The 16,979-nt window shown below is 37.8% G+C and overlaps 1 protein-coding gene across 8 annotated transcripts in view; it reads right to left on the bottom strand.

Moving 5' to 3' along the window:
* CNOT4 (CCR4-NOT transcription complex subunit 4) overlaps positions 1 to 16,979 on the bottom strand; it is an 83,537-nt gene that overhangs the window by 27,638 nt on the left and 38,920 nt on the right. For 5 of the 8 annotated variants that reach the window (XM_054836389.1, XM_054836398.1, XM_054836408.1 and 2 more), the window contains exons 3-7: positions 10,600 to 10,797; positions 7,802 to 7,888; positions 7,173 to 7,274; positions 6,237 to 6,362; positions 679 to 812 (exon numbers count right to left, since the gene is read on the bottom strand). In XM_054836389.1, the coding sequence (XP_054692364.1) occupies positions 679 to 812; positions 6,237 to 6,362; positions 7,173 to 7,274; positions 7,802 to 7,888; positions 10,600 to 10,797 (647 nt within the window). The remainder of the gene's footprint in view (positions 1 to 678; positions 813 to 6,236; positions 6,363 to 7,172; positions 7,275 to 7,801; positions 7,889 to 10,599; positions 10,798 to 16,979) is intronic. The other 3 variants (XM_054836428.1, XM_054836417.1, XM_054836449.1) reach the window with 1 other exon arrangement.

The following is a 16,979-nucleotide window of genomic DNA, read 5'->3' as shown; positions in this document are numbered from 1 at the left end:
GTATGACTAGGTACTTATATGGACAGAAGTCTTTTCTTAACTTACTGAACAAACCACTTCAGAGTATTATTTTAGCAAGCAGTAATAAGTGATATCTGCAATTACAACATAGTGAAATATATATTATTTAAGTTTACTAGATGAAAGCAAGAAATCTTTTATTCACATCTTGTGAATTCTTACTCACACAAAAGAAAAATTGATTTTACTTTCAATTTCCATGGTCCTTACACCTAATGTAAGGACTGCACTATAAATCATGATGTAAAAAACACAATTAAAAACACATATCAAGACTATAAGGTGTCTCAGTTGTGAGAGTACAGCCTGCATTCATCATGACACCATACCAAGAAAGCTGACACTTGGTCTTTAATAAATATGATGTGTTTATGCAAAAATAAATACAAGGTTTTCTTTCAGAATAAGAGTATCTTGTTCTGAACTAGTGATCCAAATGCATACAGTAGAAAAAACATTTCTTTAGTAACTCCCTCACTTTGTATTAGAACAAAGTGATGCAAATGTCTCTGCATGGAGAAAACCAGTATCAGAGTTTATCACGTAATAGCCGCTAAGAAGAGCACGCAGCTTAGGGGATGCAATAGGAATAAGAAAGTTTTCTTTGGGAATAGCCAGACAGAAAGCACAGGCAGGCATTCCAGCATCAGTACTTACGCATCATACCTCTGCAGTGCTGTCACTTTGTTCTTGTTCTTGTCAACTGTACCCGTAGATAATTGGAGAAAGTTGGGGTTTAGTTTGTATAATTCTTGCAGTAGTTTCTGTTCGTATTCCTGGTGCTTACCCGCCTAAGGAAGGAGAAACTCACAATGAATGAATACTGGTTTAATATATGTATTTATAGATATTAAAAAATATTTTTAATATATAAACATAAGTCCCAAAGCTTAGTAATTGAGCTTTAACAACTTAACAGGTCACTCCTGACAAACTCAAAACAGTGCTTCTCAATCTCAGCACAGATGTGATCTCAATAAATCTAAAGCTTGCCTAGAATACACTTGGATGTATTATAAAAAAAATTATAATTTTTTTTTGAGACTTCTAAAGCAGAAAAATAGTTACAGCCTTATTAGAACTTGCTTTTCAGCTCTAATTAAAAGCTTCACGATATGCCTTCTAAATGACAAACAGCTACACCTCCAAGGCAGTCTGCATTTGATATATCAACCATACTAAGCTTTTCAGAAGATGGGAAGAAGCAAGGAGTACCTCTTTTAAACCAAAATTCTGAAATGGCAATAACTTTATATCAGCTTAATAAAAACAGCTGAGGTGGTCTGAGTGTTAGGTATCACATGACAAGGAGTATCATCTGAGCAATAACTGATAAATCCTTTTTTAAAATAACTGAAAAATTGGAATATTCTTTTAACTAATTGAATTGAGAACAATTTCTTGCTTTCAGAAATTGAGGTGGCCCAATCCAACTCTAGAATATTGAATGTGATGAGTGAAGAGAGTATTTTTCAGTCTAGCTTACCTATAACATTGTGTGGCTAAATATTTAAAACAAAATCAGCAACATACACCCCTCCAACATTCGAAGTGACATCTAAAACAAATTCAAGATGAGCATTCACATTTTTGTAGGTTGTTATACCACTCCACCCTAAGAAATACTATTTGCAGGCTAAGTATTGTAATGAGTTGAATCAGAATGCAAAATAGAACAGTGAATTTGAAGTTATCAATAGCTTTTATCTAGAGTTTCCAGATACTAAGAGATGTCCTTTAGCAAAGGAAACAAGTGCTAAGACTTATGGTCAGGCCTTCTGAATCTTGTGTGTGGAACACATATGTTATTATCTATCACATCTTCAGTATTGATTTAAAAGCTCTCACACTACTTGTACACCTAAAAATTAACATTTGTAATAAAACTAATGCACAGGCAATGTGGACATCCTCCTAGAAAAATATTACAACTTAATACAAAACTATTACGTGCTTTAAAAAAAAAAGCAGGAATATTTGACAAAATTCAAATAACAGTACTGCTGAGAAACTAAATTCCCTTATGGGCTCCTTTAGACAGGCAACTGCATATCTCATCTGAATACACCAAGTCAGTCTAACACTATAAATAGCTCCAATTTTTTGCTACTTAATTCTCCAGTTCTCCATTACTGTTTGATTCTGAATATGTCTATGTAGTCAACCTGCAGAACACTTAAAAAGGACGACATTGAAACATCTGGTGTATGCATCATCTTACCCAGTTTTGTCAGTGTCTAGACCCAAACCACTACCCACAATAGAAAAAAGTGCAGTTCTAGAGTGTGGTTCACCTGAACACAAACTTTGAGATACACTGCACCCTGGAAATACTTCTTTCGCCATCCGCTATGAATAGAATATAAGCAACTAGCTCAGATGCACAGATCTGCACTGCAAACACTAAGCAGCTAAGTAAGAAGAAACCTCCCTGGATATCTCATCTTGCTTAAGACTTCAGTGGCAACAAACTGAACATCATGGCCAGGAACATAAGGCCAGTCCTAAGCTCACTTATCTGTCACAAACATAAGAAAGAAACAATATTAAAATCCTATACAGGAGCTTGCTGTAATCATGTTTTATTTATAACAAGCAATCCACAGGCCAAACTTAGCATCTCCAACCTATCTTACCTAAATTCCCAACTTCACTTTCAGTGACTTCCTGGAGTTCTATCAGTTCGTTTCAGTTTGTCACAATATTTAGCTCTATTAACAATTATTGAACCTAGAATATAAGTTCATCCGCTGTTTGTTTTTTTTTTTTAAATAGAGAATCAAAGTCTGCGACAATAAACATTCAATCTCAGAAAGCTGGTGCACTGAAAGCACAATGCACTTTTCAATAGTTGTGTAATTTCTAATTATTTTCAAGAAAGCAATGAGAAATCAACAAGAAAGTTTAAGGAATGTAACAAGGAACAAAAAAGTAAGATTCATTTAAGTCACCAAGATCAAATATAATCTACTTAAGACTTCTGAAGGAACTCATACGTGAAATTTAATTCCTGGCCAAGGTAGGTAGCCTATCAATTTTAACTGGCAGTTAGGCCAGAGGATTGACAGATTGCCATTGCCTTCTAAAAAAAGGGGCTGTAGAAAAGATCCTGTGAACTACTACTGCTAAGTTCAACCTCCACCCATCCTAAGATTATAAAGTCTATCTTAAAAAAAAGTTCATGGGTAAACACGATCTGCTGGGAATGAATCTGAACAACTGTAAAGGGAATCCTACTTCACTAACACGATGGAATTTTATGATAGTGTCAATAAGCATAAAGAGGATCCACAAAGTTTTCAAAAAAGCCTTGATAAGGTTTCATACCAGAAGTTACTTCACATGAACCACGTGAAGTTCAACAAGGCCAAGTGCAAGGTCATGCGCAATCCCAAGCATGACTATAGGCTGGGCGAGGAATGGATTGAGAGCAGCCCTGAGGAGAAGGACTTTGGGGTGTTGGTTGATGAGAAGCTCGACATGAACCAGCAATGTGCAACTGCAGCCCAGAAAGGCAACCATGTCCTGGGCTGCATCAAAAGAAGTGTGACCAGCAGGTTGAGGGAGGTGATTCTGCCTCTCCACTCTGCTCTTGTGAGACCCCACCTGGAGTACTGCATCCAGCTCTGGGGGCCCCAGCACAAGAAAGACATGGGGCTTTGCTGGAGCAAATCCAGAGGAGGGCCACAAAGATGATCAAAGGGCTGGAGCACCTCTCCTATGAGGACAGGCTGAGAGAGATGGGATTGTTCAGCCTGGAGAAGAGAAAGCTCCAGGGAAACCTAATTGTGGCCTTCCAGTACCTGAAGGAAGCCTACAGGAAAGATGGAGAGGGACTGTTCATCAGGGAGTGTAGTGACAGGACAAGGGGTAATGGGTTTAAACTAAAAGGAGGTCGATTTAGATTAGATGTTAGAAAGAAATTCTTTACTGTGAGGGTGGTGAGGCACTGGAACAGGTTGCCCAGAGAGGTTCCGGATGCTCCATCCCTGGAAGTGTTTAAGGCCAGGTTGGATGGGACTTTGGGCAACCTGATCTAGTGGAGGGTGTCCCTGCCCATGGCAGGGGGGTTGGAACTAGGTGATCTTTGCAGTTCCTTCCAACCCAAACCATTCTATGAGATTAGTTATTTACAAAGCTGCCCTGGGATAGAGGATTGTGTGGATTGAAGCTAGTTCAAAGATAAAAGGCAAAGGTAAGACTTACTGGTCACTCTTATAGGGTGCAGAAGGAAGTGATGAGGACTGATGACTGGCATCAGTTTTGTACAACACCATCAGCATGCTAAGAAAGGAGTCAAGAGTAAGTTCCTTGCTGACAATATCAAGCTCTTTGAGTAGTGAACTACCCTGCTGATAATGAGGAACTCCAAAAGAACCCCAGAGAACTTGACAAACAGGTGGCAAATAAGCTTCACTAGAGACATGCCAGGTAACACACCAAGGGAAAAGTAGCCTAAACCATGCTAATGCTCTACTGATCTGTGAACTGGTTGTTGCAGCTCAGAGAAGAGATACTGAAGTTACTGTCAATACATCTCTGAAACTGTTAGTTGATTACACACTGGCAACCAAACAAAAAAAAAAAAAAATAATGTGCTGGGCATCATTATGAATGGCACTAAAAAACCCACAACCACCCCAACCCACCTCCCTCCCCCCCAAAAAAAATATTGAGGACTGCTGTGTTCAACTTTGCTTCCCCCACATCATGAGTATGATGCACCTGACCTCTGCATCTCAAGGACACAGAAGGCACGGAGAAGGGCCACATAAATTATCACAGAAAGGAGGAACCGCTTTACAAAGAAGTTTAAAAGCTCAGAAATTGTGTGATTTGGAGAGAAGGCTGAGAGAGATAAGATCAAGTCTAACAACATCACAAAGGCAATGGATAAGGTGAAAAAGGGTTTTGCTTTCAGTGAGTACTAAAATGCTAAGATTAGGGGACACTTGACAAAACTAACTGGAGATCAGTTTAACACAGGCAAAAGAAAGTACAGCTGGTGAACTTCTGGGGCTTGCTGCCACAAAAGACTATAGGTTGACACTATCAGCAGGTTCAAAATGGATTAAATAAATTCATGGCTGTCAGCTTTATAAAAAGCTAAAAAGCCTAGACAGCAACATACCCTCAAACATGTATAATACAACAGATCTAGGTGGTGGGAGACACATAGGGAAATTAACAGGGAAGGTGGCCTGGTTTGCAAGTTCTCCTTGCATTTTACCTCCTATTGCCATTATCTGCGTCAAAATCTATACTGCAGGGACTATTTGTCTGAACCAGCAGGGTATTTTTTTAATTTATCAAAATGTAGCTGAACTCCTCAGAAATAACTGCTAATTTATGGAAAAAATGTTTAATAGATATGGACATTCTTCCTTATTCTCTGGCTTACGTCAGCCCAACACATGAAATAAAATCTACTTGTACATTTGTGCTAGCACTAGGGGTGGGGATCACCTGCTTCATGGACAGACCACATGCAAAAATCACAGCATGGATGCAAGGCTGGTATACCTGAGATTGAGTTTAAAAGCTTTACCATACCTCATGTAGAGGGACAGATCCAGATCCAAAAGACCTCAGAATGCACCACCTTTGAGAAAGTAAAGCTATCCATTCATTTGCTTCCCTATCCTAGATAATAAGCATTTTGATGTTGAGAGTGTCAAAAAATCCCCACATAAGTATTTATGCTGTATTACAGTTACCCTCAACATTTTATTTCCCAATGGTTTTTATACCCTTCACAGGCTAAAAGGGATATCAGAATTCAGATAGCATGGTCAAATGACAGTACAATAGTTAAGCCACAATAACTGGCCACACACACACAAAACCTACAGGAAAACCTGGATCTGCACTAACTTTTTTCAGAGATTTAAAATAACATGTTACCTTGCACTGGTATAAAAAAAGGACAAGTAACTAACTCAAGGTCATTTGAATTCTTGGCTAAGAGTTTATCTCCACCTTTTTGACTAATGAAACTCAGTGGACTTTTCAGCCTTTAAAAGCAGCACGCAATGAAAAATTTTAACTAACTGTTCACTTCCAATATCCAACTGGTTAATCACCTTTTGGATTTCAAAATTCATCTCTGCTGCAACACTGAGCAAAAGGCTACATTATACACATATTAGACTGAATTATATACAATACAATACATGCATGCCACATTTCATGTGGTTCCCATTCGTTACATTTACCTGCATTTCCTCTTTTGTGAAACTGGCTGCTTCGTCTCCCAGCTCATGTAGATACATGCAGTCTGGTTTTGGACACTGCATATTTTTTAGAAAATAACTGCAATATTTTGTTGTACCTAATGATGCCTGAAGAAAAAAAAAAAAAACATGACTACTTAAGTACTGGAGGTTAAGAATGCCTTTCACAGTATAAGAAAAAAGCTATATTTGCAAAAAAGAAAATTCCTTCCCACCATTTGGAATTTCATCATAATGCATTTTTTGGTGCAGATGGCCTAGTAAGTCCATTTGTAAGAAATCTATATACTTAAGCATTAGATAATTAGGATGTATTTCTATTTTCATCCAATCTAAATAAATGTCAAAATAAGAGCCTCAGTAAATATTTGCATTCATAATCATAAGAAGCCAAATAAGTAGTTATGAGTTTGTATAACATGAAACTGGTTAATGTTTTGTAGCAGGGTCAGGAAATGAATATTAACTAGATTATTTTCTATAGCCACCTATTCAGTCAAATCAGCCTGAATATGTGTTTACACAGATACCAAAAGGAAAAAACTTGCATTTCCCAGGAAGCTTTTGAGCAGTGTGGTGTTTGGACTACAGAAATGGTCTGTAAAAGCAAATAATCATGTTTTCACACTTATTAAGGTATACAACAAAAAAGCCACTTGGGAAGGGGGAGGTGGTGCATCTCTTTCTTGGTCTCAAACTTAAGTAGTTACCTGCTAACCCCCTAAAACATTGCCTGCTGGAAGCTCCCTGAACTTCCATGTTGTGATTAATCCTAAGAAAATAGGTCAAAATCCAACACCCACTAAACTGGACATTTTTGTTCAACAATGTAGGCATATCCATACAAATAAAATTTTATACTATGCTCTGATATTAGTGTCCTAGCACATATACATAAGAATGTAAAAATATTACAACCTTAAGCGTTCTGCCGTCTACCACCACATTATTAACGCACTGTATGGCTCTGAGAGCATCTTCTGACCGGATGTAGGTTACGTATGCACTGGCACTTGGACCCTAGAAAGAAAACATACCATATTTATTTTTTTCTCTCTGCCTAGACAGATCTGAACATTAAGTTGCTTTTTTAGCAGCTCTCTTCATAAACTGATATATTCATGGCTAGACATTTTTAACAGGAAGACTGACAAAAATGGTAGGATACATAAAAATTTAGATGTGAACATGAAGAACGGGGAAAAAAGAAATGCATCAGAACGTTGCTTTAACGTTCTAAAAATACTTAAAGGTATTTTATCCCTGAAATGCAGATTAGTGAATAAATGCCACATTGCTGCTTCTTAGAAGATTCTCATCCTGTCTCCCAGTTTTTAATCTTTCTACATTGCATCTCACATTTTTGAGAGTCTGGTTGGACAATGCCTCAGTAACTTAACAGTAATTTGATTTTTGCAATGCTGTATTTTTCACTTTTTACTTCTTTAACCTACTACTTAATCAGAAGTAGGGAGCCCGAGACTCACTCTGCACACATGTATTTTCTCTAAAGGAATAAAAAAAAATTACAAGGGCCTCTGACTTACCTGTGAGCCTGCATATGATGTGCTGTTATTAATGACAACTTTATGTATTTTACCAAACTTCCCAAAATACTCTGGTCGTTTCAAAACCTACAAGAAAAGAAAGTTAAAGTGGTATACTGGAAAGTTAATTCATATAGGGCTGTACTTATTATTCTGCGTAACTGTGAGACAAAAGCCTTTAATAAAAACCAGGTCTCTTCTACAAAGAGGAAGAGAGCATATAGACGTAGATTTGTTTTCCAATAGAAAACATGATTTCATGCAATACAGAGTACGTTGCCACTGCAGTAAAGAACTCTGAGGGATATTCCACATTTTATGTTGTATTTTAAATTTATTTTCTCAGATTACCTAAATCCTACCCTGGCAAGATACAGGAATATTTCATGCTGAATGGGATGTATGTATCTATTTCATAATTTGAGGAAAAAATAAAAATCACATTAATTCCAGTTTTAAAATAAGTAACCACCTTAGACTTTCATTCAGATATATTTACTGCTAGGGACAAAATTCTGAATCCTGACTCACTTGCCCCACTCCAAAGAGAAAGAGTAAACCAATTAGCTCAAGATAGCCTCAAGTTTTCAGAAGACCAGACTAAGTACAGGAAGACAATACGTGACACTTCCCAGGAGCAAGAAAAAACATTTCAGAATCAACATCATGCTGAAATGAATGAGTGAATACCACATCCCTGAAGAAAAAAAAAATAATCCTGTCTTGCCCCTCTCTGCATCAGTTAGTAATAACACACCATTTAGGGATGCTGTGCAAAGCAGGAACATCTCTAGCATATTAAGCAACTCTTGAATAACGGTTACCTGTGTGCCAATGGAACTGGCAATATATCTGACACATTTGTTAGCAGAAGCCTTTCTTCTTCTATCCCTGTGATGGAAGGAGGTGCAGAAGTACTGACTACTCAGACTGAAGCTAGATAAGCTAAGGGTATTTCTAGTTCAAGACAATAACCTCATAGGTTAAAAAGGAAGATTTGTCTCCCCAGCTCTGTCTTCATATTAACACTACTGGATAGTACAGTTAAACTGTACTGATCCAAGAACTTCTTCACTTAACCACCTCTCTCCCTTCTCAAGGGAGCATCAATGTCTTCAAGATCTAACAGTATTAATCACATTTGGAACATCCTGTAGAACTACAGGGCACAGTGTATAGACAACCAGTCACTCACTAGTCTCTTCTGACTGCTCTTCACTTGATCTACACTCTCTTGAAAATCCTACACCCACCTTCAGGCATCACTCCAGAGGAGACTGACAATCCTGAGTAAAGCAGAAGAGTTTCAAACATCTTGCAGATTATATTCCTGATAAGATACGGCAGCACGGCCTTCACAATTTTCACAAGAGCATGTTGACAGAAATGGATCCGCCTGTACTCTATTATGATCCACAAATCTATTTCCAGAAACAGTGAATAGCAGCCAATCTCCCCTTCCAAATCCTCTCTATTTGTGCAGGAGGTTTTTGCCTGCTTAAGTGGAAAACTTAAATTGAATATATTGGATACTTTATTTTTTTTAGCCCATCGCTTTCGGGCTAGGTTTCTTGGAAATCAAGTCATCTAGGTGCTATATGCAATATTCAGTAAGTACACATTATCTACTCATATGTCAGTGAGAATACTGCTACCACCAAACCCAGCTAGTACAACTCCCCCCACCCTTACGACACCCATAAACCCCCTTCTAATTGCTTCAAGTATTCAGTGTGGAATTATCTGAGGTTAAAAAAAATAACTGTATATACTATTATTTCTCTTACTGACAAATCCTTTATCTGGTCAAAGACACTAAATACATTTTTCAGTAATAAATAGCACCAAGCCAATGTTGACAGTTGCTTGCAAATACTTGTTGCTATATTCCTGTAGAAAGTGAAGTGTTATATGCCAGACCAGTTTAACTTTGATTTTTCTCTTCCTTTCATACTCCCCGCCTTTTTCCCCCTCCACTAAAAGCAGCTTTTTACATTTGTTCTTTCCCAGTCTACCAAAATGCAGGCTATAGTCTGTGAGGCCTCAGAAACAGCCACTTTACATGAAATTTCTCCAGACAATTTAGTCCAATCAGGTGAATTTAACTTGGCATAGTAGTTTTGAAGACATCTCTCATCCTGTAGTACGTTCCCTCCATATTCTAATTCAAGGCACTTTTACTCACTAGTACTAATAATTCCATTAGCCACCTGCAGCTGACTGATGATGGAAGTAAATAAAACATTTTAAAAACAATCAGTTTTCTCAAATGAAAAGCTTATTTTTGATGATGCAGAGTAGCAAGCCAACTCTATCCTGGGTCTTCCTCTTACTAATTTGTTTCCCTCATGTGACATCACCCTTAAGCTCCTTCCTAGTCACACTTCAAGTGTTGGCTTTTTTCTTCTGTCCCTAGAGATTGGTGCTACACTTTATATTTGTTCTTTAAAATCCAACCAAGCTCCCATTTTAGAATTGGTGGTGCATGACACAGCTATCCTTAAGCTTATTTTTAGCTTAACAACAAGCCATTTTTAAACACGTGCAAAGAACAATTTCCATAAAAAACCAGAGCATCCATACTCCCAAAAGCAAAGGCATAAGGACTTATTGAGGCTATTTTGGAGAAGGAAGCTGAACAGGTTCCCTTAAGAAGAAGGGGCCTCAGCAGCAGTGAACCTTTTCAATACTGCTTCATTTTGTACCCCTCAGGGAGACAGACAAGGGTGGGCACAAGGGTATTCCAGTGGTTCCTTGACAGTAAGTTAAGAACAAGATGTGCAAGTGTGAACCCTCACCTCTGGATCTGCTAGGCGCTGAGATAGCCCTACCACGAAGACAAGGTTCTTCTGTACAACCCGTACACTGGCCAAATGTTTGCGATTCTCTGAAATCTTCTGTTTCCTCTCATTTTGTTTCTGTTTCTTTTCATTTTTTATCCTTTGCAGCTCTTCCTGGGAGAGTGGTTTGTACACTGCTGGATCTTCTGGATATGGCTAAATATAACAAATACCATTAAAAACAACCCCTATAAGAAACAATGCATTTGAAAATCATTAGTCCTGATGTTTTAAAACACAGATTTTGTGTGTTACACTGTTCTGATTGTTATGACCAGCCACATTATAGAAGTAGCATATTCAGTCCTTCGGGAAAGCTGAACATCTTGCATATTTTCATGGAATTCTCCTATTTATAGACATAATACTGATTTGGGCAATAGCCACATTCTAACCCAGCTCCCTAGTCAGTTTGGTAACACTACAAGCAGCTGCGACATGACAGCCAACACATCCTGTTAAGATTTCACTAACATAGTATAGTAGGTAGGGTGAAAGCATGCCCTGCATATTCACTTTATATTTAGTTGTCTGACACAGATTTGAATACTTAGGTGTATTAACAAAGTAAAGACAACAGATAAGAAATCAAAATACAAATATAATATCAGTGGCCCACCAAGTTTTAGACAGTAACACCATTACACAGCTCAATCTTTCCGTGGTTAAATCCTAGTGAAGAGACAGATTTCAATACAGTTACTGCATACTGATTTAATAGTATTCTTGCCATGCCTGTGTACCAGTTTGAAATGCAGGCTTTTTCTTCCCTAGACAAAGGTGCATTTTAACCTCAAGATTATAATTTACAGATAACTCCTCAAACACAGATATAACATTGTAGATTTTAGTCTCAGAAGTACCTAGCAGAAGTACAGGTGTCCTCAGAGTTATCTAGAAAGATTGCTCTATCCATGCAGAGGATTGCTATTAAGGCACTATTTCAGCCTGATCTTGTAGACTACAGTGCACTGTCCTCTGCTCCAGATTACTCCTCAAAGCAGTTCCATATTCCTTACCTGCCTCAATTTTCTCAGGCTGAAAATCTAGATTTCACACTTTATATACAAAGCAATGCTAAGCACAGAAGCAAGTATATAAAAATATATCTCAAACAAAAGAAAGTGTTTCTAAACAGCGAGATAAAGTAAAAAATGAGAAGAGTACCGGAAATGTGCATTGAGGTAAAGACTTAAGATAAAAAGTTAAGCTCACCACTATGTTGAACTAAGTTCTTTGCTTGTATAACCATAACCAAAGGTTTCAGCATGCAAGTCCAACAAAAATGAACACGCAACTTTTTCCTGCCCGTCCTCTGTTAGCGGTAGAATACAAAACTAGTTGTCACACTAAGCGACCTGAGAAAAATCTACAGCAGTGGATGAAAATAAGGTTTAGGCTAAAAGTGTATATTTCTTATACTTGCATGATGCTACTGAAAGAGCCACCAAGTGCTCAGACCTGATAGTCTTCTAAGTACATTCCCAAACAAAACAAGATCCATTTTACAGTTTAAAGAGTTTAAAGTTCAGCATCATTATCCTATACTTGAAGCATCTTCTGAAAATATGCTACAGTCAACTTCAGCAGATGGCATCTCATGGTGAAACATCAAGTCCTCTGGAACATGTTTTTAATATCACAAAGGAATTTAAACTTGTAAGATACATTAGCAGTAGCCAAAGGTATACAACTAAGTCCTTAACACAAAACCACATTAGGGACTCATGCTACCCTTGAACAGTTAAAACAGTATCATTACTTTAAAAGTTATGTTATTCACAAGTAACACTGAATGCCTTGTACAGATTTCACAATGTACTTGATGAACAGCAATGACCTGTTAGTAAGGTCATTTGAGATTAGCTATTGCCAATGCACATGAGGACTTCAGAGATGCAGAATAATTCTGCAAGGCATTTCACTTCTTTAAAGAACTTCTCCACATCTGTGTTAGTCAATCATGTAAAATAAAGACTAGATATTGTTTTAGAGAAGAGAAAGACAAAGAGAGAGTTAGTTCAGTTATTACAGTCAAGCTGAGTGCAGGTAGGAATGGGAAGAAAACAAGTGCACCAGTACAAGGTAGATAGAGTTCCAAAAATAAAATGGCTTGCCCTACATCAAGTGATGTGGTATCATACCCACAATCCATCCTTTCACAGATTAATTCCTTCTCCACATCCCATACTACACAAGGCAAGGCTTGAAAGTGTGCTGCTCTCTGGTACTGCACAAGAAGTGAATTCAATATTTTCAGTACATTCAGTAATGCTCCTGAAGGTCCAAGAAAACTAAAGCAAACAGTGCCAAAGTTCATCAGCTTATTTCTTGCCAAGTATAGCCACATTCAGAGCAGATTCTCAAATGAGAAGCAAGACAGTATGCTCCTTCTCTGTACAGCTATTTGCTACTGGAGGTCCTGAACACTAGTCAGGAAACAACCCAGGTAGCTCTAAGCATATCCTTGAGCAGAATGTTTATTTGTCCATAGTACAAACTACTAGTTTGTACAGGAGAGCACTAGAAATGCTGGTGGGAGGCACACAACTAAACAGCAACTTCAGAGTCAGGGAAGAGAAATGTCTTCATCTCAGCTGAAGGTATGAGACTGCCTGAATAAGGATTTCAATCATTAAGAAGCAGCAGTTGATTTGCCACTATGGATAACAGCACTTGTTTGAGCAACAGAATCATCAGAAGTTCTCACTAGATACTGTAGAGCTGTATTAGATATTAAATGTTTCATATGTATGTTTATCACTCTTATGACATGTTTAATGCTTCTACAGAATATGAGTAGTTTGATATTCTGACTTGCAGGATCAGTAAATGAATCTGCATGCACCTCTTGAACCCCAAGAATAAATCAGAAACCCAATCCTAAGAAGTGATAGATGTCTATATATAATGTGTGGCATGATGACGGATAAGAGATATTGTGCATTTAATGGAGGAGGAAGGCAAGTAAGCACAGCATCAACACTTCAGAAGCTAATTCTAAAAAAAATAGTAAGTATTAGAAATCTTTGTTCCTTTCAAATAAGGACACAAAGTCAATCTACGGGATTGACTATCTACAATAGGACAATAAATTATTTAATCTTTGGAGTGATTGCTTCCCACAGTGTTGAAGTTCATGAACTCAGATGATAGTTCAACTACAGACAGAACACATGTAGGGAAGGCTGGTGGGAACATGGCTCTGAAAACCACACGAGGTGGATCAACTCCTGGTGCATCTCACAGCACCATTTCACCTGTTGTTTACTCTCTGTCCAACCCTACAAAATAGAGGTAGGGGAAGAACCACAGATAAGCAGAAGCTGTCAGTCTTGCAACAGCTGAAGTGGCAACGCTACTGACATGGGACACTCCTCTCCCCCTCTTTTTTTTTTTTTTTTTTTTTAAACAAGAAGCATAAGATACTTGTTTAACCTACTATGACTGATTCCTTAGCTGGTGGAGGATTTGAGATCCAAGCAAAGTAACTACATCAAGTGTTATCAGCATTTATGTATTTTCAGATGCAAGACATTAAGAGATGTTAACATCACTGATTCACTAAGTTTAGCTTACACCTTCCACTTAAGTTATACAAATCCTCTTCAGCAAAAACCATGGAAGCCACCTGAACAAGATGAGCCAACATTGAAAATGACCAGATTTTGTTTACACTAACTGCAAGTTGCTGGTAGTTCTACAAGAACTTCAAAAGTTTCAGTGTCTCTTCTGTAGCCTCGTTTCTTAAATCACAGATGGCCCCTGATGAATTCTCAGTCTTCCTGACTAAGTTTGTCTAGTCATTTAAGTTTTGTTTTCTTTCAGACTTTTTTTCCCCCAAATATTCCCAATTGTTGAAAGCTGAGCTGGAATTTATCAAGCACTTTGCTTTTGGCATTCCCAGATGGGTCACATTCCTTCCACACAATGGATGTACCAACACTTCCCAGTTGTTGCCTTGCTACCGAATAGGTTCTGAAATGAGAAGTACAGAGAAAGTCAGTAAGGTTTATGCAGAGTATACACCATCTACTTATATCAAGAATAAAAAAATAGCAGTTTCCTATACATTTCTACATATCAATTGTTGCACCAAACTACTCCGTTTTGGGAATAAAAGCACCAGGGGAAACAAATGACATTTGGAAACTGTGCATTAAAATGGGTGTTCCTTTTACACAGAAGCAGGAGAAACACTGACAAAAACATGCTCAGAACATGTAATTTCTTGATCATAAATGTAGCAGTTTACTATTTCTCTAACACTAAGTGCTAGGAGGAATAAAGTTTGCTAAGTCAAGGAACTGGAGAACAAGGTAAAGTCACACCACAGGAACAGTTGTGTATCAAGTTATATTATTTGGTAGAAGTGCAAAGCAATTAAGAAGTGTGAAGAAGTTAGGCTTTTTTATTGTTGGATTTAAAAATTGCAACCAGGGACACTGAGGTCTGAGAGTGCTATGCTCTATTAAAGCAACACAAGCGACTGAAATGGTACTTATTATTCATATGACAAAACAGTACTTAGGTCGCTGAATTTTAAAGAAAAAAGTGAAAAGTCACTGCAAAGATAAAAATCACCGGCTTTACAACAAGAACCAGCGAGTCTTGGTCACCTGTAAACCAGCTTTTGGTTACAGAATTATCTTTCGAGGACAGCATATTTTCATTCTAATTTGACTAGTTAGCAGCTATTTCACTCACAGTTAAGAAATCAATTGACTGGAAAAAAAACAGGAAGGCTTGCTTAGCATCTTACAATTGACTACACCTACAATTCTGAAGGGCATCAGGAACTCAAAGCAGGTCAGTTCTATTTTTTAAGGAAGTACTTTATGTAGTTAATGAATTAAACAGAAACAATTTCCGAGTATTTCAGAAGATTCCGACAAAAGTTTAGAAAGCTTTTCATGTGTTAAGACTAACAAGTATTACTTTCCAACCAGCATTCAAGTTAAATTCATACTAGCACCTTACTTTCATAAATCAAAACAAAGTGTTTGTCTACTACTGTTACTAACAGGAGGAAACTTAAGACACACTAATTCAATTCACTGCAACCACCTGAACATATTCTGCACATGCAAACATTAAGATATGTAACAGTTCAAGCATATAGAAGCATATTCTCCTTGGTAGAAAAAACCCTTGCAAGCTAACATCTTTTCAGTTAGAAGTAAATTAGAGAAGCTTAGGAAAACAATGTTATATATGCAATGCACAGTTAAGATCTATCAAACAAATGGCATAGGTACCACTATAGTGTATAGCCAAACTATTTTTTCCACAGCCTTTTCCAAAATCTCCCCCAAACCTTTCGGCCAAAATCCCTGGATAGGGAACTTCTTCACTGCTCCTCTCCACAGACCAGTGATCACACCACTGGAGAAGTCTCATCACACTCAATACCATTGGCACAAACGGCAGTTTTCTATTATGTTATTGTGCATCACATACTCAGCCTTGCTTTAATATATGTTTATTCACAGTCCATTTGCAGTAAGTATCCTGCACTACAATGTGCAGTGATATACACATTACAAATATGACAGTTGAAACTTTGGTACCTACTATAAATGTTTCTGCAAAAATGTTGTTGCTTTGCCATTTTCTGTGCTTCAGCATTTTAAATGGTCACAACTAATACACATCACAGTAGATGTGAATTAGAAAACTGCTTAGATGTTTTCCCCAGAAATGTTACTACACACGAATAGTTCCTATTTAGACACAGTGCACACAAAAACACATACCTGGTTCAGAAGGTCCAGCACACTTGAAAAGGTGGCTTCTTCACACTTATTTGATGCTGCCAACAACTGTGTAGTTAGAAGTTATTTATTCCCAAGATCCAGATGGGGTCTCTGTGCCACGTCTTTGTCTATGCCACAAAAGGAGTGTATTCCTCAGCCTCCTCCATGCAAGTCTCCTACAATCCCGTGATATAGCTGCGACTCTCCTCAAGAACATCTTGCAGTCCATGGGTGAAGAAACTATCAAGAACATAATCCTCATCCATAGTGAAAGAAGAGGTCTCCTTCCTCTCCTGGAATGGTCAGTGTGCTTCATTCCGATTGTAGCACTCATCCTAGCTTTTCTCCCAGAAGTGTTTTTCTGAGTGAACTGTATCCAATTCAGCAGAATACTTGCACGTCCACAAGCCAGATTATTCCACATGAAAAAGTTTCGCTGTGGCAGTATCCGTATTTCAAATAATTCAGATACCCAGAGGCAGTGAATAGCATGCTGCTTCTGTGATTTTTTCCAGATATATTCCACAAACTTCCAACAACGAACAGGCAGAGATGACTCAAATAGTTGTTGGCAAAAAGCAG

This window comes from Grus americana, chromosome 1 (genome assembly GCF_028858705.1).
Source record: "Grus americana isolate bGruAme1 chromosome 1, bGruAme1.mat, whole genome shotgun sequence".
Lineage (NCBI taxonomy): Eukaryota > Metazoa > Chordata > Aves > Gruiformes > Gruidae > Grus > Grus americana.
Note: the sequence above shows the minus strand (reverse complement) of the source record. Positions and strands in the feature narration are given on the sequence as shown.